This window comes from Budorcas taxicolor, chromosome 18, assembly GCF_023091745.1.
Source record: "Budorcas taxicolor isolate Tak-1 chromosome 18, Takin1.1, whole genome shotgun sequence".
Lineage (NCBI taxonomy): Eukaryota > Metazoa > Chordata > Mammalia > Artiodactyla > Bovidae > Budorcas > Budorcas taxicolor.
The window spans coordinates 52340995-52367737 of NC_068927.1; the positions used below are offsets into that span (position 1 = coordinate 52340995).

Here is a 26743-nt window from a genome sequence, read left to right on the forward strand (position 1 = left end):
TTGTGCCACCTTCCAGAGGGGCCAAGAGGCTCCTCTCCTGTCCTACCGGTGGAGGGCAGGGGCCTGGAGCAGAGGGCATGTCTCCAGGAAAGAGACACTTGCAAGGTGGCAGGGGCCTGGGGGTCTGGGGGAGAGGCTGGGTGGTGCTTGGGGAGCCGCCCCAGAGCCCTGCTGGCTTCGGCACCCTCAGCCCACTGGCATCCCTCATTTGTCCTCAGAAATAAGAATGTCTAAGCCCCTGGAGGCCGAGAAGCAAGGTCTGGACTCTCCATCAGAGCACACAGGTAAGTGGGGAACGGGGCAGGAAGAGCAGAGGTCACCACGGGCAGAGGGCAGGGGCGCTGCGGGTTTTAGGGTCAGGGGCTAGTGACAACTCACCCCTCGTCCCTCTCTTTGCAGACACTGAAAGAAATGGACCAGACACTAACCATCAGGTCAGGAGGCAGGGGATGGGTATCGGGGAGAGGGGCAGAAGGGAGCAGAGCGGAGCTCTGTTGGGCAGGGGCAGAGCGTCAGAAGTTGCTTCATCTCACTGTTCCCATCGCCTACCCCCACTTGCTCTTTGCAGAACCCCCAGAATAAGACCTCCCCATTCTCGGTGTCCCCGACTGGCCCCAGTACCAAGGTAAGCCCCGGTCAGAGCAGCCAGGGTGACCGCTCGGGTATGACATTTGATAGAGGGTCCCGGATGCCTGCTGTGGGCCCAGGGCCTGGCACCTTGGTGACAGGACTCCTCCCGCCCCTTCTCACCCTCAGGCTCCCGCCCCAGGCCTGTGACTCACCAGGGCTCCTTCCCCTTCCCTGGGGGGGTGGGGGTGGCCAGGGAAATCCCCCCCAGAGCCCCAGGGCGATGAACAACAGGAAGCTGAGGGCCCCGCCCCCATCCCAACTTCCCTGACTGAACAGGGGCCTGCCCCACCCCCACCCCCCAACGCACACACTCGAAGCCAGGCCAGGAGTGGGGAGCAGGTGGGGGCGGGCAGATCCAGTGAGGATGCGGCAGGAGAGGACAGCGGGCAGGCCGGAAGGGGCCAGATGGAGCACGTCCCACATCCAGACAGGGCCCTGCTGCAGGGCACAGCTGGGCTTCAAGAGGTGTCTGGTGCCCGGGTCTCCAACCTCCAGTCTGGTGGGGGTGGCCGGCCGATCCAGAGGCCTGAAGATGGCGCAGGAGCAGAGGGGGCCTGGGCAGGACTCCTTACCCTGACCAGTGGTGGCCGGAGGATGGGGTGGGGGCCAGGAGGTGCTCTGAGACCATGGGAAAGTCACCCTCCCACCCTGGGCTCCTCAGTCTCCTCCAACCCAGGAGTGGGTGCGGGCAGGTTGGGTGACCTCCTGACAGGTGTCCGGTCCAGAGTGCACAGACATGACCCCGAGGAGAAGGCCCCTGACTCTGACCAGCTTCACTCTGATCTCAAGCTGGGCTCTGGCCTCTGCCCTCAGAGCCAAGAGCATCCATTGCCCCCCTCCCCCCCCAGCCCTGGCCCCCCTCCTCTGAATCTCTGCTGCCCAGCCTGCCCCCACAGCAGCCCTGCTTCTCCCCTAGGAGACCAGTGGGGCCCAGGGGAGCAAAGGCCCCGCTCCCTTCCCCACCCGCCTCTGTCCATAGCTGGTCTGCATTCCCTGCCCTTGCTGCTCCATCCCACCGCATCTCTTCTGTGTCAGTCTTTCCCTCAGGGCAGTCCTTCATGAGCTTCCATCAGGATGTCAGACATGCACACACCACCCTGTATGATTATTTACATCACAATTTTGTTAAATTGGTTCAATTAAAAAAAACTTATTATGGAAAATGTGAAACAAATACAAAAGTAGAAGGAAGACCATAGCAAAAACAAACCTCCAGGTACCTGTCATTCAGCTTCAACAATAATCAATTCATGAACTGGCTTGCTTTCTCAACAGCTAAAATAAAACTTTTTTTTTAATGGAAATTTTATGAATGGAAAACCAGAATCACTTGCCATGGAAATAAAGACAATGATTATTAAAATTACCCAGAGACTCTTGCCTGTTGTAGGGTCTAAGCCTGAGACCAGTTCTCTATTGTTAGAAGGGAAGGTGAGCCAGGTTTGGAAGGTATTAGAGACATCCTTGCACCTAATGGAGACTTTTCTTAAAAGACCCAGAGAGAAGGAAAGAGCGCCGAGAAGCCTCGGACTCTCACCATGACACACAGTGTTAGTTTTTTAAAAACCTTTCATTAAAATATGACACACACTTAGATCCTTGGCATACAACTCTGGATTTTCACAAATTGAACACCTGTGTTGTCAGCATCAGATCAAAAGACAGAACAGGACCAGACTTCCAGAAGGCCCTTAGTTTCCCCAGGAGGGCAGCCGTGGCCCTGACTTCCAGTTCCGCTGCTTCGCACTGCGTCCCCACACCCTAGGCTTTCTGACACTTGGACCCCACGCCCTGGGGCATGCCACTCACTCTCCGTTATTTGGCCGTTCCCAGGCCTCTGTCTGTCAGTCTCTGTCTGTGTTGCAGACGCCGTGCTCGCTCCTGCCAAGTTGCTGTGTTGCCTCGCACAAGTCGTTTCCCCTCTAGGGACCTCCTTTTGCAAAACGTTGTTGGGAGAGTGGGCTGAAGGATGATCCCTAACATTCCCCTGTGGGCCCGAGAGTGAGACCCATCAAGCCGCACAGCCCCACCCCACATGCCTTTTACCAGCAGGCCTCTTAGGCCAGCCCACCATTGTCTGGCTTTTTGTGTAGGAGGGGAGGAAGGCAGGGACCTAGGGAGCACTGTGAGCTGGTCTGCCATATGTGCTGGATGCAGATGCACCGGTACACTCCACGGAGAGAGGAGGAGGGGCTCGGCGGGCTCTGGGTGGAAGCTGACAGCAGACCTGAGCCACGTCTGGCCTGCAGACACCTTTTGCTGACCTTGCCGCATTTCTGCCTTAGATTTTTACTGGCAGGGAGCAGAGTGGGGGCTGGTCAGGCCCCCCCTTCAGGCAGGCGGGCACGCTCTTTCCAGCCCACTCCATCCACGCCTGCCCAAATCACCCATTTGCGGCATCTGCCTGTTTTCCATCAGCTTTGACTTCGTGACCCATATTCTAAGGCGGTGATTTTTCTTTAATACCTTAAGACCCTTTCTTCCAACAAAGTCTTGTTCCACTGGACAGACAAGAGATGTACTTTGGGCTGAAGCAGATGAGGGATGTGGTACCCAGAACCCTTGGGTCCCCCCAGGCATCATTTCCCATTTGACACATGGGGAACTGACCCCCAAGAGGGTAAAAGCACTCTCCGAAGGCAGCCCTCTCCTGTTGGGAGTTTGGGTGCAGAGGGTGTGTTAACCGAGGCTAAACTGAGCAGTTAGCCAGCCCCTGCAGACCTTGCCTCCGACCCCCAGCCTGCTCCTCCCCATGCGAGCGCCGGGCTGGCGTAGCCACACACGTGCCCTCTCTTTGGTTCGCAGGTGGGCATTCTCTCTGGCCTCCACTTAACATTCTGGGGTCCCGGACCCTGCCTCTCTCCCCCCCAGATCAAGGCTGAAGACCCCAGCGGCGACTCAGCCCCAGCAGCACCCCCGCCCCCGCAGCCGGCTCAGCCACACCTGCCCCAGGCCCAACTCATGTTGACTGGCAGCCAGCTAGCCGGGGTAAGTACCGGGGTGCACAGGGACACGGGACGGGGCGGGGGCGGGGAGGACAGGCCAGCCGCCTCCTGTCTGTTACAGGACCCACGGTGGCCTGGGGTATCCCGCCAGTCCCGCGGCGACTCTGTCCGCGCCTGCCTCTTCTGCCCGGTAACCCGCTTGGCTCGAGGCGCTAACTAACCCCTCTCTGCCTTCTCCGCTCCTCCCACGCTCCTCCTGCGGCCCCGCCCCGGCCCCGCCCCCCCGCAGCTCACGGCGCTGATGCCGGCTCAGCAGCAGCTCCTCCTGCAGCAAGCGCAGGCCCAGCTCCTGGCCGCCGCCGTGCAGCAGTCCAGCGCCGCCGCCGCCGCCGCCGCCTCCACCTCCTCCTCTTCTTCCTCCTCCTCCTCCTCCGCCTCCTCCTCGACCTCGCAGCCCCCAGCCTCCTCCTCCTCCGGGGGAGGCGACCTGCCACCACCACAGTCTGCCAGCCAGCCCCCGGGGACCCCACAGCTTACCCTGTCCCAGCCCATCCAGCTCACAGCACAGGTAAGGGCAGCCCCCGGGGGAGCACCCTCCCCCAGCCGAGCACCCTAGACTGCAGGAGGCTGGCTGGTCCCCGGGCACCATTTACCATTCTGACCACCAGCCACCGGCCGGGCAGTCCCCCAGCAACCCTAGGAAGCCTTGGGACACGCCGCCACCCATCAGTGGGGGACTAGACCGAGGCTCTGAGGGAGCACACCCTCCAGGTGAGGGGAGCATCTGACTCCCCGATTTCTGTGCACCTCGCTGCGGGGGCCCAGCCACCTGGGAGGCTGACACGTCATGCTCAGTTTACAGCAGAGGAAACCGGGGGTCACCTCAGTGGGCAGGACCTGTGTGTGGGTCCCGTACGAAAGACTGAGAATCAGAATCAGTGTCCCCACATCATGTCCTCTGGCTCATCCAGTGAGACCCTCTTTCAGAAAGAGGCCCATGGGTCAGGAAATGCCACGTTCTCTCTCCCCATTCTACAAACTTCCAGTCTACGTGGAATCATGCATATGAGGGGCCATATTAGCTTCTAGGCCTGCCACAAAAAGTGTCACTAATGAGGTGGCTTAAAACAACCAAAATGCATCATGTTAGACCAGAAGTCCAAAATCAAGGTGTCAGCAGAGCTGGGCTCTCTGTGAAGGCTCTCGGGGGAATCCCTCTTTGCTTCTTCCAGCTTCTGGTGGTGTGGGAAACCGCGGGCTTTCTCATAGACGGATGATTCCAATCTCTGCCCCCGTCGTCACATGGCCGTCTTCTCTGTGCTTATCGGTCTCTGTGTCCACATTCCCCTCCTCGTAAAAGGACAGCAGTCACCGAATCAGGGCCCACGCTAATGACCTCATTTTAACTTGATCATATCTGCAAAGACCTCGTTTCCAAACCAGGTCATAGTTACAGGAACCAGGGGTTAGAATTCCCGCCATATCTTTTTAGGGAACACAATCCAACCATGGCAGTGGCCAATTCAACTGTTGGCAGTGGCCCACAGACTTCCCATAAGGATCCCTGACAGGAGCTGAATAGACGCTGGGCAGGCCTCCTCTTCTGACAGGCTGCTGTCTCCGGCGCACCCCTTCCTTCCACACCTGCCCATGTCACCCATCTGTGCTGTTCACCTGGTTTCCATATAGCATTTGAGTCTGTGACCCGTGTTGCAGGACAGCGAAGGGCCTAGGAAGCCTTAGAACAAGGGACCCTGTTTAACTCCGCACGGCCCTGAGTTTCTCACAGTGACTGTTCCTAGGACCCTCCTCTTTCCCCACCCCTTCCCTAGGAATCCCCTGGGGGCCTCTGCTGTCTGCACCAGGGAGCTGTCCAGCGCCCACGAGACTGTTCCCTTGGCAGCCGTTAGCCTCTGATGGACCGGCTCCACTGCTGGCCAGCACTCTCATTTGGGGCTTAACACCAAGTGCATTTCTGCCTTCTTAGTGCTTCCTGCCACGAGGTCTGGCTCCTCAGCAACACAGAGCAATCTGGCCTCGCTGCTCTATAGTGACTTTCCCAAACAGATCGTCCCAATGCCTGGCTCGCCACTGTTGCCCCATGTAGTCTGTTGGATGCGGCCTTGGTACCAGGCACTGTGCTAATGCGACCGCCTTGAATCCACAGACCCTTATCATGCCTGAGGCTCCGGGGAGGTGAAGTGACTTCTCCTGCCTCAGGTCATACCGTGAGCTCAAGGGGCATTGCCAGCCCGAGTCCAGAGCTGTAACCACATGATCTGGGGCTGCTGCCCTTCTCTGGCACCCCTCCCTCCCTGGCCACCAGAGACCCCTGCAATTTGCCTCGCGGCACACACCTCTCTTTACTGGGCAGTACTGAGGCTCAGGGCTCCTCACTAGGCTCCTCCAATCTCTGTCCTCCTTTCTACCTGGAAGTCACCTGTGTTTATCTGGTCAGCTCCTCCTCTTCCTTCAAGTCCCAGCTCAGGAGTCTGCGCCTCCAGGAAGTCTTCCATGACTTCTCTTTCTCTCGCTGGTTTGATTTTCTGCTTTCTGATCACCAAAGGCTGTGTGAAAATAGGCCCTCGAAAATCTCTGAAGGAACACAGACTACAGGGAGGGCAGAGGGACAGGGCAGCCTAGTGCAGACCCAACCAGGCCATCAGCCCCAGGAGCAGCAGACGCTCCTGTTCAGCTGGTGCCTACAGGCTCTCCACAGACCCCGGGAACAGCAGGCTGACCCTCTGCCGCCCGTTGCCCTGCCCGCACCCTGATTCTCCAGGCCTGCTCCTACCCAGCCCTCTCCCCTCGCTCTGCCTGCCCCAGCTTCCCCCAGCTCTCATCTTCATCTGTCCCCTGCGAGTGCCAAGCTAGGCTGAGGTGGTTTCCTGGGAGTTCCATCGCCCCGTGATCTCACTTCCTCAGCAGATAAATGTTTATCCCGGGCAGCCCAGGAGCAGGGAAGCAAGCTGCCTACGCTCAGGCCGCGGTGGGCACCACGTCCTCCCATGCTCACTGCCCCGCTGCAGTCACAGCCGGCCCGGCCCTGGCTTGACTCTCTTCCCAGCCTGTGTCTTGTGCATGCTGGGGCCATTTAACTTCTCTTGCCTGCTCAGCTCTGTCCCGCCCTCACTTCACAGATATTTCCCTTGTGTCGAGCCCTGGCAGGAAGCAGGCATGACTCACGCAGAGCCTTGTCCCTGGAGGGGCTCCCAGTCTCATAGAGAAACAGACACACCAATAAGCCACCAAGAAATGTTTGAGAAGTTCTCAGAAAGTTAAAGGGCTTCCCAGGTGGCACTAGCGGTAAAGAACCTGCCTGCCAATGCAGGAGACCTAAGAGACGCGGGTTCAATCCCTGGGTCGTCAAGACCCCATAGAGGAGGGCATGGCAACCCACTTCAGTATTCTTGCCTGGAGAATCCCATGGACAGAGGAGCCTTGTGGGCCACGGTCCATAGGGTCCCACAGAGTTGGACACAACTGAAGTGACTTAGCAGACATGCAGGCAAGAGAGTCAAGGGCATTCATAGTCCTAGCACTTTGAAATTGTATGTAAAGTACAAAGAGAAAGTCCAGCTTCTATCCCTGTAATGCCAGCTTCCAAAAAGTCATGTTGGTCAGCTTGACAGGAACCTTCCTTGCATTTTCCTATCTTGAACAGATGAAGAGGTGATTATAATACCATTTTACCACTAACTGTTTTTTTGGCTGCACCGCATTTGTTGTGGAATCCCAGTTTCCTGACCAGGCATTGAACCTGAGCCCTTGGCGGTGAAAGCAGAGTCCTAACCACTGGGCCTAACCACAGAACTCCCTCTAATTTTTACACTCTGTGCGGCCAACACTGGGCACAGTGCCTTCTCCGAGGTGGCCTCACAGATATTTACTGAATCAGTGAGGGATGTTTTGCTGCCGCTTTTCAATCAAGGGTAGGGAATACATCTCTCCTGGGGAGTCATTCAGATTGTCTGGGGTAGGAGAGGCATTGATTGAACCTTTATATTCACTGCTAAAACATCATTTTGTCTCTGGAGAGCCCGGCGAGTTGGGGGGATGGCCCCATTCCATCTTACGGCCGCAGCAAATAGAGCTCGAGAAGATCTTTTAGGCAGGCAGGACCTAGTGAAGAAAGGTGACCGGGAGAAACCTGCTGGGAGTGGTGGGGACGCAGGAAAAGGAAAGCGGTGGTGTCTGAGGGAGTCAGGGCAGGCTTCCCGGAGGAAGTGGCATCCGCACCGAGGAGGGACAAGTGGGAGTTTGCCAGGTGGATGAATGGAGGAGGGGTTCCAGGCATGGGAAGGGCGAGTGCAAAGTGAGAGAGTAAGGCAGGCTTTGGGAGGCGGTGGGTGGACACAAATGAAGGATGAGGTGGGAGGAGGTGTCAGCGTGGCCACAGCTCCCGCTCTAGGCAGTTAAAGAGTAAGAGGGAATATTTGGCTCAGGCCACTGAAAAGGCCCAGCCTAGAACATCAGACCTGGCCCCAGGGGTCTGTCTTCCTTTTCATTCTGGGACGGGCACAGTGGATACCAGCACTTCTAGGCTTGCAGCCACCGTGCCCAGTGAGATAAAACACACCCACTACCAAGTCATTGTCTCCTGACTCCTGAGAAGGTGGGCTCAGCCCCGCCTGGACTACGTGGTGTGAGAATGGGAAGGGGAGCACCCCAGGAGGAGATGAGTCCTGCCACTAGAGACGAGGTGGGAGAATGCCAGGTGAGCCCAGGCACCTATCTGGAGGTGTTCAGCCGTATACCCACAGGCCCCAGAGTCCAGGAGCCAGGCCGAGGCTCGCTGGTCACTCCAGGACTCCTGGGCTGGGAATCTGTTGGGCCTTGTCTGTCCTGGAATTTTAGCATGAGGTAGAATGGAATGTTGGGCTCAGATGGTAAAGAACCTGTCTGCCAGTGGAGGCGATGCAGGTTCGATCCTTGGGTCAGGAAGATCCCCTGGAGAAGGGAATGGCAACCCACTCCAGTATTCTTGCCTGGAGAATCCCAAGGACAGAGGAGCCTGGCAGGCTACAGTCCATGGGATCACAAAGAGTCCAACACAACTTGGTGACTAACAACAACAGCATGGGATGTTATATGCAGTTGGCATGTAGGTGCTTGGTGCTTTTCCTCCCTGTTGACTGGTGCTCTGTTCCACGGTGTGCTGCCCCAGTCGCTGCTCCACGCGGCAGGGCCGACCTCTGGGGGATGGGGGTATACATAGAAGATCCTGTGCTAGAGACAGGCCACCTCTGTCCACCTGCAACCCTAACCTTTAGAGCTTCCCTCAGTGGAGGCGACCGGAGGAATCATGGTCATTTATTCATTCAACTAACACTTACTGAGCACCTGTGTATGCCAGGCTCTCATTCGTGGCCCTGAGGGGACAGCTGGGAGCAAGGCAGAGGGGGCTGCCCTTGAGGACGTTATTATGTTCTAGTGGAGAGACAGATAGTAAACAAGTCAACAAACCAGCAAAGCAAGACGGTTTTAGCATAAGTGTAATGAAGAAAATGAAACAGGGTGCTGCCCTAGGGGGAGGAAGCCACTTTTTTTTTTTTTTTTTTTTTTTTTGCAGCACTGCACAACACACTGGGTCGGGGATCGAACCCTTATTTATTTATTTTAACATCAAAAGCATTTTGTATTGGGGTATAGCCGATTAACAATGTTGTGATAGTTTCAGGTGAACAGTGAAGGGGCTCAGCCATACATAGACATGTATCCATTCTTCCCCAAACTGCAGGAGGAAGTCACTTTCAATGGATAGTCAGGAAAAGCTTCACTGAGAAGGTGGCCTTTGAGAACCAATGCCTGAATGAGTCAGGCATGAAGGCAGTGGAAGAGCTTGGGAAAGGGCAACAGCAGGTACAAGGGTCCTGAGGCAGAAACCAGCCTGACTTGTTCAGGACACAGAGGAAGGTGAAATGTGTGAAACAGAGTGAGTGGGAGACAAGTGGGAGGTGAGGGGCCGTGGCAGAGGCAGGCAGGACTGGCTTTTGCAGCATCTTGTAGGCAAGATCCAGGAGTTGGGAAGGTGTGCTGGGTATGATGGGAGGCAGTAGGGGGTGCTAAGCAGATTAGGAATGTGCCCCAACTGACCCTTTACGAAGCTCCTTCAGCTGCTCTGGGTAGAATGGACTAGAAGCAAGGAGCCGAGTGGGAAGCCCTTGCAGGCATCCCTGAAGGTGATGAGGGTGGAGGTGGGGTCCAGCATGCTCTTTTGTATGGATCCTATAGGTCAAGGGTGACTCCTGGGACTCTGGCTTCAGCGACTGGGTGGTGGTGAGGTGGTTTCCTGAGCTGGGGAAGGTAGGGGAGGAACAGGGTGTTTTGGAGGGCGGGGCTGAGGAACCAGGAGTTTCACTTTGGACATGGTAGGGTTCAGAGAGTCTGTTAATCACCCAAAAGTAGAGACATCAAATAGGCAGATGGATATTAGAGGCTGAAGCTCGGTGGAAGGTCTGGGCAGGAGCTGAAAGTTGTCAGTTTCCAGGAAGAGGATGGACCCGTGGGGCTCCTGCCCTCGAGAGCTCACGGGGTGACATGAGGCGGGTGATGGGAGGGTGAAGTGCCAGCAAATGCTTGTGTTGGGGGAGTATGTTCTGGTTTTCGAGATGCTTTGATAATAATAATATTACTCAGGCCTCAAAACAACCCAGTGAAGAGTTAGACATTATTACTCTCGTTTTATTGATGAAAGAGCAATCCAGGTGGTCCTAGTGGTAAAGAACCCACCTGCCAATGCAGGAGACGTAAGAGACACGGGTTCGATCCCTGAGTCAGGAAGATTCCCTGGAGAAGGAAATGGCAACCCACTCCAGTATTCTTGCCTGAAGAATCCCATAGACAGAGGAGCCTGGTGGGCTACAGTCCATGGGGTCTCAAGGAGTCAGATACAACTGAAGCGACTTAGCATGTATGTACACATATGTGAAAAACTGAGGCCCCAAGAGAAATGACTCAGTAAAAATGACTGCTGTTTAAGGAGAACCCCTTGAATGAATCAGGGATCAGGCTAAATGTTCTACATGCCTTGTCTTATTTAATTCTTTAACAGCCCCATATAAGAATTATTGAGGTGTCATTTGAATAAATTGAGGCTTAAAGAGGGTAAAGAACTGCCCGTGATCTCAGGTGTGTAAAGGACAGTCAGGTGTCTGGCTGGCTCCAGAGCCCAGGTATTCCAGGACACCTTGTATTGTTACCCCAGTCAGTACAGCCCAGAGAGAGAGCTGGTGTACCCCCAAGTCACTCAGGAATTTGCTGGTGGTGCAGTGGTTAAGGGGTCTCCCTGGTTGCTCCGGGGTAAAAGAATCTTCCTGCCAATGTAGGAGATACAGATTCGATCCCTGGGTCGGGAAGATCCCCTGGAGAAGGAAATGGCAACCCATTCCAGTATTCTTGCCAGGAAAATCCCATGGACAGAGAAGCCTTGGGGTCTCAGAGTTGGACATGACTGAGCTGCTGTGCATGGACACACGCCAGTGATTAGGACTACGTGCTCTCACTGCCAAGGGCCCGAGTTTGAACCCTGGTTGGAGAACTAAGATCCCACAAGCTGTGAAATGTGCCCCCACCCTAAAAAAGGAGGAAGCAGGCACAACATCCAAGACTCGAATCGCCATGGTTCTCAGATGAAAGGGACCCTTGCACCCCCCAGGTGACCTTCCCACCCACTGTGGGAACTCCCTCCATATTGTTCTGAGCAGGTGGGGGTGCAGTGTCACCCAGGGGGCCCCCAGGACGGATGCTTCCTGCCCCCCAAGTGGCCCCTTCCACCGGGCTTTCACACAGTCACTGCAGTGTACTCTACACGGCTCCCGGCCCCCATCCCTTCCTGTCCTCCACACCTGGCCCTCACTTCAGGCTCTTCATGTCCTGGCAGCACAGTGTCCAGAACAGGTCGTAATTTGCCCTATCAGGGAGGACAAGCCAGTGTAGACGTGCGCGCTGACACCTTCCCCTTGGGGTGGCTGTCGGTGTGTGTGGAGGCCAGTCTTGGGGGGCAGGGAAGTTGGCCTGTGCGGTGGAGTGAAGCACTGCACCTGCTGGGCTCGGCCTGGTGCCTCTAGTTCCTTCTCAAGGCTGCCTCCTCCCCACCAGGTGGAACCAGCCCAGTGGGCGATTACGTTGCAGTTCACCCATAGGTCATATAACCACCCTGTCTCAGTCTTTCTGCCCCCAGTCTGCGGCCAAAATCCTACCTGTGGCAAAACCCAGCCAGTTGGCACCCAGACACCATCAGTCCTAAGATTTATCCTATGCATTCTCTGAAAATTCGTGTATCACCTGTACCGCCCTGCTCTGGGGCAGGGGAGTGATCAGATGACAGCGATGAGCAAGAATGTGGCCCTTTCCTTCTCAGCTTTGATAGGCTGTGCTAGCCCTCTGTTCTGGTTTTTCTCGAAGGTTAGGGACAGAGCAGATGATCCACTAATATCCCAGCGAGGGTCCAGCTGGCATGCCTCCGCTTACTCTAACTTTTCCATGGCCTGTTTCGGTTCTAACACGCCACAAGTGGCTTCACAGGGCGAGCCGGTTCAGATGGCGCTAGGTTGTAGAGAAATGGCGCCCCCTACTGGCTAACCCTTGGTCTTGCGGCAGCTCACTGCTCTTCCCAGAATCTCCTCTCTCGTTCTTTTTTCCCCACATATGGATGAATGGATGTATGTATGTATGCATTTGGCTGTGCCAGGTCTTAATTGCAGCAGGCAGGATATTTAGTTGCCTCATGTGAATTCCCTGGTCAGGAAACGAAGCTCCCAAAAACTGTGTGGCAGTTTAAAAAAAAAAATTGATGGAAAGTTGTGGAGGCTTTATTTTTTTTGTTTGTTTTGGCTGCCACACAGCTTGCAAGTTCTTTGCTCCTGACCAGGGATCGAACCCAGGCCCCAGCAGTGAAAGCGCAGAATGCTGGCCACCAGATTGCCAGGGAATTCCCTCTATTAATATTTAAGAACAAGAAACTGGGTTCCACAGACCATCGCAACAGGGGTCTGTGGATAGAATTCAGGGGTGAGAGTCCATGAACTTGGATGGGAAAAAATTTTGTCTCACTTTTCACTATCCTCTCACTGAAAATGTAGCATTTCCTTCTGGCATGCATAAAGGCAGTGGAGCACAGTAGTATTGGGAGGGCTTGGACTTTGCCACCTATGGAATGAACAGATATTTCCATATTCTATTACAGTTTTGCAGATCTTTTAAAATATAATTTTCAATCACTGTTTTGAAATTACAGTAGTCATTCAGCTTGTTGCTTGCTCCTATTTAGTGGGTTAACAAAGAAGCCCATTGATTACTGTTTATCACAGTCAAAAATATATTTGATGATTGTATTTTAATATAAGTGATTTGCTTTGAAGTTCTATATATTTTACGTTGCACTTTTTTTTTTAATTCTGGGAAGGAGGGTAGATTTTGGCAGATATTGAAGCATTCAAAGCACAAAAATGTGTAGAAAAAAATTTGGTAGAGGACTTCGCTGGCAGTCTAGTGGTTAGGACTCTGTGCTTCCACTGCAGGGGTCATGGGTTCGATCCCTCGTCGGGGAATTAAGAACCTGCAAGCTGTGACACTCGGCCAAAAAAAGATACGAAAAAAATTTTGGTAGGACTTATGGATAGACTGGATGGATAAGAGAGGGAGAAATCAGGGCTGATCCCCCAGTTTGTGGTCTGAGTAACGGTGGGTGGGGGACTGGTTAAGGTTCTCATGCAAGTCCTCACTGTGAGACCCACGCAAATTGCAATGCATTTCCCCATCTTTTCCCTCTCCCTGCTGATTCAGAAAGAAATCTGCAGACCTCTGTTTCAGCCTTCTGGAGATAAAGGGGGATTTCTCCTGAGAGTCACACTCCCAGAGAGATAGAAGTTAGTAAATATTTTAATTCTTATTTATTTTAATAAATAAGCTGAGAGTTATACAAAATCAGAACAATACTACTAATAAGATTATTTCTGGCCTTACTTTTTGGATTCAATTCAGTGGGCAGTAAACGGGGGCTTTCCAGGCTCTACTAAGGGTGAGGTGTTTAGTCCCTCAGTCGTGTCCAACTCTTTGCAAGCCCATGGACTGTAGCCCGCCAGGTTCCTCTGTCCCAGGGATTTCCCAGGCAAGAATACTGGAGTAGGTTGCCATTTCCTTCTCCAGCAGATCTTCCCAAACCAGGGATCGAATCCAGGTCTCCTACATTCCAGGCAGATTCTTTACTGCTGAGCCACCGGGCCTTTAGGACAGGGAGTTCTCTGGTGTCCCAGTGGCTAGGATTCCAGGCTTTCACTTCCTTGAGCCTGGGTTCATTCCCTGGTTGGGGAACTGAGATCCCATGAGCCACACAGTGTGGCCAAAACGATAATAAATATAAAATGAAAACTACTGAAAAGTACACAGATCATAAGTATACAGCTCAATGAGACTCACAAACCGAGCACACCCATTTAACAGGCACTCAGATCAAGAAACTGAATATGGCCAGGCCTCTAGAAGCCCCTAAAGATCCCTTTTGGTCTGTGAAAGTGTTAGTGGCTCAGTTGTGTTCAACTCTTTGCGATCCCATGGACTGTAGCCTGTCAGGCTCCTCTGTCCATCAGATCCTCCAGGCAAGAATACTGGAGTTGGGTGCCATTGCCTTCTCTAGGGGGTCTTCCTGACCCAGGGATCGAACATGGGTCTCCTGCACTGCAGGCAGGTGCTATATGCTCTGAGCCACACATGCAAATGGAACTTAAAAATCCAGGTGTAGCCAAGGTTGGTTCCTCCTGAGGGCTGGAGAAAAGGATTTGTTCCAGGCCTCTCTGCTTGGCTTGCAGATGCCCACCTTCTCCCTGCATCTCTTCATGTCATCTTTCCTCTATCCATGTTTGTCTCTGTCTGCAAATCTCCCCAGATTATATGGATACTAGTCATATTGGATCAGTGCCCACCCTAATGACCTCACATTAACATGATCATCTGCAAAGACTCTGTTTCCAAATAACATCACCCTCTGGGGTTCTGGGGAGGTTAGGATTCCAACATGTCTTTTTTTTTTCGGGGGTAAGGGGGGAACGACACAATTCAACTCATAACAATGCCAAAGAGTTTTCCTAAGTGATTGTACCAATTTAATCAGCTACTTGTTCGGTTGCTAAGTTGTGTCCAGCTCCTTGCAACTCCATGGACTGCATGCCAGGCTTCCCTGTCCTTCTCTGTCTCCTGGAGCTTGCTCAAACTCATGTCTACTGAGTTGGTGATGCCATCCAACCAATCCAACCATCTCATCCTCTGTTGAGCCCCCTTCTCATGCCTTCAAGCTTTCCCAGCATCAGGGTCTTTTCTAATGAGTCAAGTCTCCGCATCAGGTGGCCAAAGCTTCAGCTTCAGCACCAGTCCTTCCAATGAATATTCAGGGTTGATTTCCTTTAGAATTGACTGGTTTGATCTCCTTGGAGTCCAAGGGACTCTCAAGAGTCTGGTCACTGGGGGCTGGAGTATTTTAAAGCTAGTTCCAGACATGATATCATATGCCTTGGGAGTGTTTTAAAAGGAAGGAAGACTGTCTGATTTACATTTTTAAGCGATTCTATCTGTTCTGTGGGAATATAAGACAAGGCAAATATCCCACCAAGAAAGAAGAGGTAAATAAAGAGTGAGCTCTCCTGTGATGACACATGTAGGATGCTCAGGCCTCCCTGGTGCCCTCAGCTCAGGGATGTGTCCAGCGACCCGTGCTCCATCCCTTGATGACTAGTGCCAGCCTGCCCTGTGGAGCACCACTTGGGGTTTGGGGGATGCCGAGAGAGAAAGCGGGCCCGGACTCAGGCTGTCTTTCTGTCCGCCCTCCTCCCTGCCAGGACATCCAGCAGCTCCTCCAGCTCCAGCAGCTGGTGCTTGTGCCAGGCCACCACCTCCAACCACCTGCTCAGTTCCTGCTGCCGCAGGCCCAGCAGAGTCAGCCAGGTAAGACCCTCTACCCTGGACGGCCTCCCCCAATGCCTCCACACGACTCCTGCTGTCCCCCCTCACCCCGTGTGGTCCCTCTTGTCTCCCCAGGCCTGCTACCAACGCCAAATCTATTCCAGCTACCTCAGCAAACCCAGGGAGCTCTTCTGACCTCCCAGCCCCGGGCAGGGCTGCCCACACAGGTAACCGGTCTACTGAGGACTTCAGGGTGTGGGTGAAAGGTGTGAAGTTGGAGGAGTGAGGGTCTGCTTCCCATTTGGCCCACCTGCAGCCACAGGGGCCAAGATGGGGGTCGGAAGCCCCAGGGCCCAGCGCTGTTCTGCCACTGATTTGCTGTGGGACCCTAGGCAAGCTGCTCTCTCTGTCTGAGTTGGTTTGCTCCTCCACAGAATGAGGGAAGTCAGCCAGACCAGTGGCTCTTAACCCTTGCAGGCACATGGGTTCCTTGGAGAATCTGATGGAAGATTTGAGTCTGACCTCTCACTGCCCCAAAAAAGGCACAAGTGCACAAAACAAAATTTCAGGTGGTTCACAAGCCTTTAGATCACAAATGCTTCAGATCTCCTCCAGCACTCCAAGTAGGGTGGGGGGGCGGTTCCCTGAGGAAGGTGTCTGTTGGTTCATGTCCCCTTTCCAGACCAGAGACTGCAAACGGTGGCCCACACTCACTGAAAAATTGAGTTAGTTGTCAACAAAATTCCCAGATTCCCAGCTTCTTTTGACAAAGCAGAAGCTATGGGAAGGCTGGATCTGCATTCAGAGGGTACGAGCACAGGCCCCTTCCCGCATGGTGTGAGCTCTCCAGGCCGTCTCGTCCCCATGGCCTTTTAGTTTGCTGCCTGCATTCTAAACTTTGATCATGCGTGCGTGCTTAGTTGCTTCCGCCGTGTCTGACTCTGTGCGACGCTATGACGCTATGAACTATAGCCTGCCAGGCTCCTCCGTCCATGGGTTCTCCAGGCAAGAATACTGGAGTGGATTGCCATGCCCTCTTCCAGGGGATCTTCCCCACCCAGGAATAGAACTCCCTGCGTCTCCTGTGTCTTTTGCATCACAGGCAGATTCTTTGACGCTGAGCCACCCGGGAAGCCCCCAGCTTTGATAATACTCTTTCATAATTACAATTTCAAAGTTCCCTCCTACCTATTTTTCATAACAGCCCTTTCAAAAAATATATAAACTATTTCAGAAAACCTGAAAAGTTTAGATGCTAATATAGGGCTTGGCTACAACACTAGAATCCAAAATGCTCAGAAAATCAAGCTGATCTTGTAATGTGGGCACCGGAAGTCATTTGGCTGCAAAACTTGTCTTAACCTGAATTGAGGCAGTGTGTCACTTCTTTATCCCTCTTGTGTGATGTTCACCCTTAACTGACAGCTGTTGATATGTCTGAATATAGGGTAATGCCTCGACCCTAATCGGAGGAGAGTTTACATTATCTGTGATATATGCCCCATGCAGGCTTTCTAAAACCTGAAAAATTTCTGAATTCTAAAACACATCTGACCCTGAGGTTTTTGGATAATGGATCAAGGACTTGTGTGTCCAGCATCCCTGCACCCATCACCTGTTTAGATGTTTCATTTTTAGGGAAATGAAGCATTCCAGAGAGAACTGCTGCCTCCTTGTAAATCTCCCTAGTGTCCCTCCCTATTTTTTTTTTTTTTTAATTTTACTTTATTTGCAGCCTAGTCATTTTAAACCTGATTCTCCCAACAACCCCGTGGGGTAGGTAGGGTAGCCATGATTGTTTCCATTCCGCGGAGGGAGAAACTGAGGCCCAGGGAGATTAAGAAATTTCTGCTATCCTAGCAACTGGATAGCAGAGCCAGTCCTTGGATTTCCTGCCTGAAAGGAGGCTAAAACCGTGAACCCCCTTGGAAAGAGCCTTTGGTGGAAGGAGATGGCAGCTCCTTATGGGAGTCTGCAGGCCAGGAGGGAATGTGCAGAGAATTTCGGGCAGTGAGAGCGCCCTTGTGGGGCAGCAGAGGTCAGCTTGATTGGCCCTGAGTGGGGAGGAGCCACCTGGGGCGGGTGGAGGGGAGTCTGCAGGGAGAGTCTGGATGGCAGGGAGGGAGGGAGGGGACAGAAGCCAAGGCTGAGCCCCATCCTGGTCCTCGGCCCTACATCCCACCCACCTGCCCGCCCCACCAGGCCGTGACCCGCCCCACGCTGCCCGACCCGCACCTCTCACACCCGCAGCCCCCCAAATGCTTGGAGCCACCATCCCATCCCGAGGAGCCCAGTGATCTGGAGGAGCTGGAGCAGTTCGCTCGCACCTTCAAGCAACGCCGCATTAAGCTGGGTTTCACACAGGTCTGAGGCTGCCCGCCAGGACAGGCGGTGGGCGTGGGGAGACAGGGCGCCGGGACCCTCTGGTGGCGGGAGGGGTGGGGCCTCGTTATCTGGTGGGCGGAGTAGAGGGCGTGGCCAGATGGTGGCAGGGTGAGGGGCAGGGAGCGTAGGAGTCTAGTGGGCGGGGTGAAGGGGGCAGAATCATCTAATAGGTGGGGTTGGGGCGGGGTTAGATGGTGGGCGGGGCTGAGCCTTGTGCCCAGCCCTGACCGCCGTCCCTTCCCCGCCCCACCGGCCTAGGGTGATGTGGGCCTGGCCATGGGCAAGCTCTATGGCAACGACTTCAGCCAGACGACCATTTCCCGCTTCGAGGCCCTCAACCTGAGCTTCAAGAACATGTGCAAACTCAAGCCCCTCCTGGAGAAGTGGCTCAATGACGCAGGTGGGACTTGGGCTGGGGTTCCTCTACGGTCGGAGGGCCAGGGGAGGCTCCCTCTCACGCCCCCACCTTCTCCCGGACACAGAGACTATGTCTGTGGACTCAAGCCTGCCCAGCCCTAACCAGCTGAGCAGCCCCAGCCTGGGTTTCGACGGGCTCCCCGGACGGAGACGCAAGAAGAGGACCAGCATCGAGACAAACGTCCGCTTCGCCTTAGAGAAGAGTTTTCTAGCGGTGAGGTCCCACCCCCGGGCGGCCCCGAGGGCTGGCTGGAGGGTGCGTCCAGGACTGACGAGCCCTCTGTCCGCAGAACCAGAAGCCTACCTCAGAGGAGATCCTGCTGATCGCAGAGCAGCTGCACATGGAGAAGGAAGTAATCCGCGTCTGGTTCTGCAACCGGCGCCAGAAGGAGAAACGCATCAACCCCTGCAGCGCGGCCCCCATGCTGCCCAGCCCGGGCAAGCCGGCCAGCTACAGCCCCCACCTGGTACTAAGAGCCCCACGCGGAGAGGAGGGGGTCTCCAAGCTCTGGCACACCCTCACCCCTCGGCTGGCCCCTCCTGTGAAGCACAACCTACCTGGTTGTCCACAGTGTTCCCAGAATGGGTGGAGGCAGGGAGAGCCACCCTTGGGGACAGGCTGTCACACAGCACACACTGCTCTGCTGGAGATCCAGGCACCACCGGCACACACTGGCATGGCCACACACACAACTGTCCCAAGGTGCAGCCACACGGGGACGACCCAAAGTAGAGATCCCCCCTCACACAGATTGACCACCACTCAGACCCTGGCAGGGGCGTCAGTACAGCCCTGCTTGTGCACAGGACATCCCTTTTTCCCACCTAGAGTGGAAGGTGTGACACTACAGAGAGGGGCAAGGGGCCCAGAGGATGTGAAGGAAGGAGGGACCCTCTGAGCTGAGTCATGAGGACAAGAGAGAGTGAGCCAGCCACATGATGGACAGGCAAAGGGATCTATGTGCACAAAGGCTTAGAAGCCAGAGTGTGCTGAGCCCAGTTCAACAAACTCCAGTGCAGTTCAGTGTGGTTGGAGCTGGAATGTTTATGAATGAGTGTGGGGGAGGGGTGGAGGATAGGCAAGGGCCAGATACCAAGTCCAGTGCTGAAGGAGCTTTATCCTGAACCACAGGCAGTGAGGCACCCAGGATGAGTTTGGAGCCTTAGAGGGACTGGCTCACATTTACAGTGAGGCTTCTGGAATTAGGATGAGACTGGAGGCAGGGAGGCTAAGAAGGAGACTGGTAAATGGTCCCCCCAAAATCAAGCAATATAACATCTCAACACTGTGATGCAGAGATACACCTTATGCTCCTAACCACCCGCACCCCACCATGAGCATGTGCAGAGACACGCATACTTCAGACCTGCAGTGGGACAGCATCGGAGGAGAGGCAGGGAATGACTGTCGGTGGCCTAGGATCACCTAGGGCAAATGTGGCGAAAGCTGATGGAAAGCCCCTGGCATGAGAGAAACACAGCCTTGCAACCACAGCCCCTTTCCCCACCCTGGAGACACAGGTGCAGGACCCACAGGAAGCACAGGGGAGCTGCCGGAAGACAGTGCCTTCTCTCCTCTCTCCCCAGGTCACACCGCAAGGGGGCGCCGGGACCCTGCCATTGTCCCAAGCTTCCAGCAGTCTGAGCACAACAGGTCAGAGGGGGCGGTGGGCAGTGACAGGGTGCTGGGAGAACGCAGGGCAGGCTTGAGCCTGAGGTCCTCAAGAGCACGGTGTCTCAGGGCATCTATGGGCCTCGAGACGGAGCCTGGAGGTGGGAGATGGGGAAGAGGACAGACTCACCCCTACCTGCCAGAGTGGCTCAGGCTTCATCTGCTCCATAGTTTCATAGGAGAGAAGCAGGAGGTGATGTGCCTGGGTTCTGATTCTGGCATTTAGAAACTGTGAACTCCAGGAGCAACCCTACCTCTCTGAGTCTCAGTTGTAAAACGATTGTGAATGTATCATATATACAGAATTTACATCCACGAATATAGACATACAGAAGTGTATATGCACATATGCCTATACATGCTTTTGTACCCAAAGCCTTCCTTTGTTCCTTCCTGGGCCGCGTGCGTACTAAGTTGCTTCAGTCGTGTCCAACTCTGTGTGACCTCATGGACTGTAGCCCGCCAGGTTCCTCTGTCCATGGGATTTCCCAGGCAAGAATACTGGAGTGGGCTGCCCTGCCCTCCTCCAAGGGATCTTCCCGACCCAGAGAACGAACCGGCGTCTCTTAGGTCTCCTGCATTGGCAGGTGGGTTCTTCACCACTAGCACCACCTGGGAAGCCCCCTTCCTGGGGGTAGGGCATGTTTAACACCATATATAAAAATAATATAAAAACAAACACCAAATTGCCCCCCCTCAGGTTAAGAAATAGTAAGTGGAAGTTTATAAAGTAGTAACGGTTTAAACTAGGTCTAAACTCTTTATAGTGAGTGTTGACTTCATACCCATTTTATAAGATAGATTATGTTATTTTCCCCATTTTCCAGATGAGGGAACTGAAGGCCAGAGAGGTGGAGGTACTCACCCAAGGGCACAGCTGCAATGTTGCAAAGCTGGCGATTGTTGTCCCAGGTGTCTTGACCTGAGTCTGTGCTCTGCGCTCTCAGCCTCAGCTGCACCCCCTTCCTGGCCCCTAGAGGGAGCCATAGGGGTCTGTTCTCTGGGCACCCCTGGTTCTTTGTACAAGGGGGCCCAGAGGTGAGATTCAGGGCTGGATAAGCAGGGTGTGAAAGCACTCTGAGCTCAGGGCAGAGGCCCAGTGGGTGGCTGCCGCTTGTGCTGGGATTACTGTCACTGTGGCAGAGGCCGTGGGACAAAAGGGCAAGAGGCCTAAATGTGTTCTGACTGAGGAGAGGTTGCGGGATTGGGTAGGCGTCGACCTCAGTGGAGGACGAGTGGAAGCTGAAGTCTCCATCTCTTTGTCTCTCTCTGGCAGTTACTACCTTATCCTCAGCTGTGGGGACACTCCACCCCAGCCGGACAGCTGGAGGGGGTGGGGCCGGGGGCGGGGCCGCGCCCCCCCTCAATTCCATCCCCTCTGTCACCCCCCCACCCCCGGCCACCACCAACAGCACAAATCCCAGCCCTCAAGGCAGCCACTCGGCCATCGGCTTGTCGGGCCTGAGCCCCAGCACGGGGTAAGTGGGCAGCAGCAGGTAGGAGGCTGTGGGGAGAAGCAGGGCCGCCGCCTCCAGGGTGGGGAGCTGTAGCTCCGATCCGGCGGGAGGGTCTCTGCCCCGCTAATGCCTCTGCTTTGCCTCTTGCAGAAGCACAATGGTGGGGTTGAGCTCCGGGCTGAGTCCAGCCCTCATGAGCAACAACCCTTTGGCCACTATCCAAGGTGCGTGCTGCCTTAGGTCACTCCCATTGTCACCAGCCCCGTCCCCCGGGGCCTGGAGCCCCCCATTGCTGCTCCAGCCATGCCATCCTGCCCTCGCTCACTGCATCGCTCATCTCTTCATACCCATCTCACCTCTGGGGAAGGTGTGAGGGGTGCTGACGGGGTCCACGGGTCAGATGGGAGGACAGAGGGCACTGCGGGCGGGATGCTGGAAGGCACGCCCAGCCCAACCTCTCTCTCTCTCCCTCCCAGCCCTGGCCTCTGGTGGAACCCTGCCCCTTACCAGCCTTGACAGCAGCGGGAACCTGGTGCTGGGGGCGGCTGGCGCAGCCCCAGGGAGCCCAGGCCTGGTGACCTCACCACTCTTCTTGAACCACGCTGGGCTGCCCCTGCTCAGCGCCCCGCCTGGCGTGGGCCTGGTCTCGGCAGCTGCTGCGGCCGTGGCAGCCTCCATCTCCAGCAAGTCTCCTGGCCTCTCCTCGTCCTCCTCCTCGTCCTCCTCTACCTGCAGTGAGACGGCAGCACAGACCCCTGGAGGCCCAGGGGGACCCGAGGTAGGGTCCAAGCCCGAGTGAGGGCCCGCCATGCCTCCCCTCCGACTCCTCTGACCCCCCCCAGCTCCCCCCCTGCCGGCTCCGTGCCCCGCCTGGGAAGCAGGCGAGGAGGCCGGCGGTGGGGGCACCGAGGGTCCTCAGAGCAGGAGTGACAAGGGAGGAAAGACCAAAAAATTAAAAACAAAAGACCAACCAACAAACCAAAAAGAAAAAAAAAAAGAAAGAAAAGAAATCAACCAACAGAAAAAAGAAAACCAAAAATAATCACAAAGAAACCAGCTGCCCCAAAGGAACCAGAAGTGAAAAACAAACAAACATTAAAAACAAAAACCAAAAAACAAAAAATTCCTCACCAAACCAAACAAACCAAATACCAGTCTGGAGCCAGACCTCAATGTGCTCACCCTCACTGCTACGACACCAAATAAGAACCCAGCCAGGGGCGGAGCAGCCTCAGCAGGGCGGACCTTACACGACCCCTGGCTGTAGGGCCAGGGCTCCCCCCTGGGGGGGGCGGGGGCCAGAGAAGGAAAAAGAGAATGTGCCAGCCTCCCAGCCTGTACCCCCTGCCCTGGGCCAGCCAAGACAGGGCACAGCCTGCAGTGGAGGGGGTGGGCTCAGAACCACCCACCAAATATTCTTTTCCAGAAGGTGAAAGAGAAAGGGCCTGAACAACCTTACACCAAATATTCAGTAGCTTCATCCAAAGGATGTACAGAATTTTTAGCGTCGTGCTCAACAGAATGTGTCCCTGTCCTGTGTCTCCCCCTCTCTCCCGGCCCCCAGCTCTCCCCGCCCTGGCAGGGGGTCTCGCTTTAACCTCCTCCCTCCCTGACCCAGGGGAGAGTTCAAGGCCAGGCCTGGGATGACTTTTCAGCCCTTGTACCTCCCCCGCCCTTTCCCTTTGAAGGGTGGGCTAGGCCATTTTGCCAAGCTCTAGCTCTCACATGTTCCCCCTACCCCACCCCACCCCGCCCACCCATCACCCTCCTCTGTTCTGGGACCTCCCACTATCCCTGGTCCAAGGGAAGGAGGAAGTTTCAGGCAAGAGAGGAGAAGGTGAGGGCATTCAAGTTGTCTTTTTTCCATCCTCGTCTGTCAGTTTCCCTTAAAGAAAAAAAAAAATTCATATTCCAGTGCCTATCCGTGGGATCCTTCACGTTCTTCGACATTTTTGACCAGAAACCAAAAAGAGAACTCACCTTGCTCTTCCCGCCCTGTGCCCCTCCGATCCTGGCAGATGCCTCTCCCTCCCCCCGCCACCCCACACGCACACACGCACGCACCCCAGTGGTGGGGTTCCTCCAGATGGCGTCCCCATCAGGGTCGGTGTGGCAGGGACAGTGCCATGGCCCATGGTCCCCATCCGAGTGGGCGCTCTGGTGACCACCACTCCCATGAGACCTCCCTCGAGTCTTGGCTGGACCTAATGTTTGCCCAGCCCTGGACACATCTCGATGGAAGAGGAGAGACGCTGCTGGGAGCCACGTTGCCCTCCTGCTACTGGGGAGGCCAAAAAAGTTTTGAACCAAAAAAAAAAAACAAAAAAACCAAACAATAAATTAAAACTAGGAAAAAAGAAAGAATTTATAGATATATATATATTTAAGGGAAAGAAGACGAGGACTCTTCAACGAATAAGAAGGAGCCGCGAGGTGGAGCCAGGCCCCTGCACCAGTGGTCCAGGCCTTTGGTCCCCAAGGCGGATGGAAGGATGGATGCTTCTTTCTCTTCACAAATACCTCATGGACGTCGTCTTCGGGAAAGCTGGAGGGGGCGGCTGGGGCCAGGCCTGTCCCTCAGCCAGGGCGGATGGAAGCGGGTGGGCAGGGCTGAGAGAGGGTGTCAGGGACGGGGGTGAAGAGCCCCAAGCTCCCCGCCCCCCCCCCCCAATCAACTGAAAAAGCTTTAAGAAAAAACAGGAAAAAAGAAATGAGAAAGCAAAAAGGAATGGACAAAGGAAAACTAACAAACTTTCGGGTGGTTTGATTCCTCCTTTTGAGTCTGTTCTCTTCGGTCTGTCCTCTCCCCTCTCTCCTCCTCTCTCTCGGCTGTCCCTCCCTCTTCCTAACCTCCTCTCTCACCTCTCTCCATCTCCTTGTTTCTGTGTCTCTCCTCAAACCAAAGTGTTGCTGTGAAGGACGCGAGCCATTGAAATCAGAGTGGCCCCCGCCCCTGGCTGGGCAGGCGCAGAGGGAGGGGAGAGCCCCAGGAGACTGGTGGGGCTGCCGGACACTCCCAGGAGAGGCAGACGGAGCCTCGGATGCCACCCTGGGCCCCGAGGCCTCAGCGTTCTCACTTTCTTTCTTGTCTCCCTTCTCCCACCTGGGAAATGAAACTTTCGGGCTGGGCCACGGAGGCAGCAGAGACTCGGCTGTTTCAGGGGTCTCGGGGTGCCTTGTCTGGGAAGTGGTGGAGCGGTTGCCCCTCCCACCCTGGCACCGATGGGGCCTGGCATGCCGTCGACCCATCCTCGCCAGAATGTAAGCATCTCCGCTGAACCGACTCCCTGCCCTTACCCTACCTCTGAGTTTGTCCGTTTTTATTTCCTGAAGAGAAGGGACTGGCTAGCGGGCCTGGGCCCTAGCCCAAGGGTGGAGACGGGGCCAAGGGCTCCTGAATGGATAGGAAGGACGTTTGAGCAGAGCCAAGTGAAAGGAATTGCAACCAAAAACCCCTCCGAGAAGACAGGCAGCATGGAAGGCATGGTGGAGATGACTCAATAAACTATAATTCTAGACCAAAAAATAGAAAAGAAAAAAAAAGAAAAAGAAAAAAAAGGAAAAAAGAAAAAAAAAGGAAAGAAAATCCAGGACTCACCACCACCCACTTCATCCTGCTTCCTCCCCATCAAGTCCTGCCTCCCGGACTGCTCCTCCACCCCAGTAGGAAGTGGGCAGAGGAGAGGAGGAAGCAGGGGACAGGGATGGGCCGACGCCCTGACATTGGTGGAGGGACCCCCGTGCAGCCAGGGTGGTGGGGACCCTCCCCATCCAACCCCCATTATCTGGGAAAAGAAATAACAAGAGAAAATAAAATTCCTGGGAGGGGGAAAAAATAACCAAATCCCAAGCTTTAACTACAGCTGTGAAACCAAATATTGGGAAGGGGGTGGGAGGGAGGGAGGGGCAAGTGTGCCCCAGGTCTCCCCCCTGGGCCCCCCTCCCCCGAGGACTCGAGATAAGGCACCAAATACCTCATAGAACTTTAATGTTAAAAAATGGAAACCAAATATCGTTGGCTGGGGGCCAGCCAGGGCAAGGGGCTGGGGGGCTGAGGGAGCCAGGGTTAGGAAGGTGATGGGGGAATTCATGCCCCCCACCTCCCTCTGCCCCTTCCTCTCCAGCCTCCCCGTCTCGACTCCGGGAAACAAAACTATCTCATCGTTTTTATTTTGTGGTCTGTACAGAGCCTGTGTCCGTGTGTCTGTGTGCGAGCGAGAGAGTTGGGGGGCTGGGGAACTTTATGTGGGGTTGGGGAAGGAGACCCCAGGCCAGGTTCTGGGCTAGGGGCGATGTCTGAGGTGGGGGGCCAGGGGCCTGGGCTAGGAAGAAGGATGAGTGGACTGGAGAAAGTGGGAGCCCTCTGAATTTCTCCTCCCCAACCGTGACCTCCTTACTCAAGGGAGGGACAGAGACTGGGTCTACCTAACGGTGGACCTTTTAATTGTGCCAAAAAAAAAAAAAAAAAAATGCCAGTAACTAAAACACCTCTCTCTGGCCTCTTCTGGGAAGGCAGGGGCTGGGAGTGGGAGGAAAGACTGGGGGAGGGGAGGCGGGGTCAGTGGCGGTGAAGAACCGAGGCTCTGTATGACCTGGGGCTACGACCAGGAGGAGGGGTAAGGCTCTGAGTTTCCCCGCAGGTCTCCTCCCTGGGGAAGGCCAAGAGAGGCTCTCCAAGCCCTGCACCCTGGGAAGATGGGGTAAGGGACTAGCCCTGTGGTGAGGGCACCTCTTGACCTGGCTAGATCTCCTCCCCCAACCCAAACCCCAGGGTGCCTCTCTCCCTTTAGCCCAGGGTAGGGAGAACTGAGTGAGAGAGAGAGTGAGACGGACTGAGCAAGACTGAGACACGCGGGCCCCCACTGGCCTCTGAGTGGGAAAGGCAAGTGCGAGAGATAAAGGCCTCCAAGAGAAAAAAGAAACAAACCAAAGATTTAACCATTAAAAAAAAAACCCACAGACAACTCCGCTACCTTTTTATACGTTGGAAAAAAAAGTGAAAAAAATTAAAAAATAAAAATTAAAAAAAAATACACAAAAACTCCAAGCCGCAGTTCCTTCATGCGGTTTGAACTTTGACCTCAGCAGTCTCCAAAGCAAGATGACGATGAGAAAGGGGAACAAAAGAAAGAAAAAATAATGTATATTTTTAAGTATTTGTCCTTGAGATGTTAGCTCCTTGTTAAACAAACACAAAAAGGAGAGAAAAATCCAGAGAGAAGCGTTGCTGGGATGGAGACAACTATTTACTATGTCTGTGACCCCTCCCCTCTGCCTCCCCTTCCTCTCCTTTCCTGTCCCTGCTGTCCCTCCCCCAACCTGTCCCCCCAAGCCCAGGGGCT

General features: G+C 54.8%; 1 protein-coding gene across 1 annotated transcript; it reads left to right on the plus strand.

The window, feature by feature from the left end:
• Window positions 1-226: 226 nt before the first annotated feature.
• On the plus strand, window positions 227-22200 carry POU2F2 (POU class 2 homeobox 2). Its single transcript, XM_052655771.1, has 15 exons — window positions 227-284; window positions 400-434; window positions 569-625; window positions 3436-3618; window positions 3865-4143; window positions 15407-15512; window positions 15606-15697; window positions 17721-17834; window positions 18114-18255; window positions 18338-18486; window positions 18563-18739; window positions 19860-19926; window positions 21221-21422; window positions 21552-21625; window positions 21878-22200. Exons 1-15 carry the CDS (start codon window positions 227-229, stop codon window positions 22198-22200), a joined length of 2058 nt encoding a protein of 685 aa, XP_052511731.1.
• Window positions 22201-26743: the final 4543 nt, after the last annotated feature.

Bases quoted from the DNA above. Each gene is read 5' to 3' on its own strand.
- POU2F2 (XM_052655771.1), top strand. From the start codon at position 227: ATGTCTAAGCCCCTGGAGGCCGAGAAGCAAGGTCTGGACTCTCCATCA. The intron at 4,144-15,406 runs GTAAGGGCAGCC...CCTCCCTGCCAG, and splicing joins CCATCCAGCTCACAGCACAG to GACATCCAGCAGCTCCTCCA. The intron at 18,740-19,859 runs GTACTAAGAGCC...CTCTCTCCCCAG, and splicing joins CCAGCTACAGCCCCCACCTG to GTCACACCGCAAGGGGGCGC.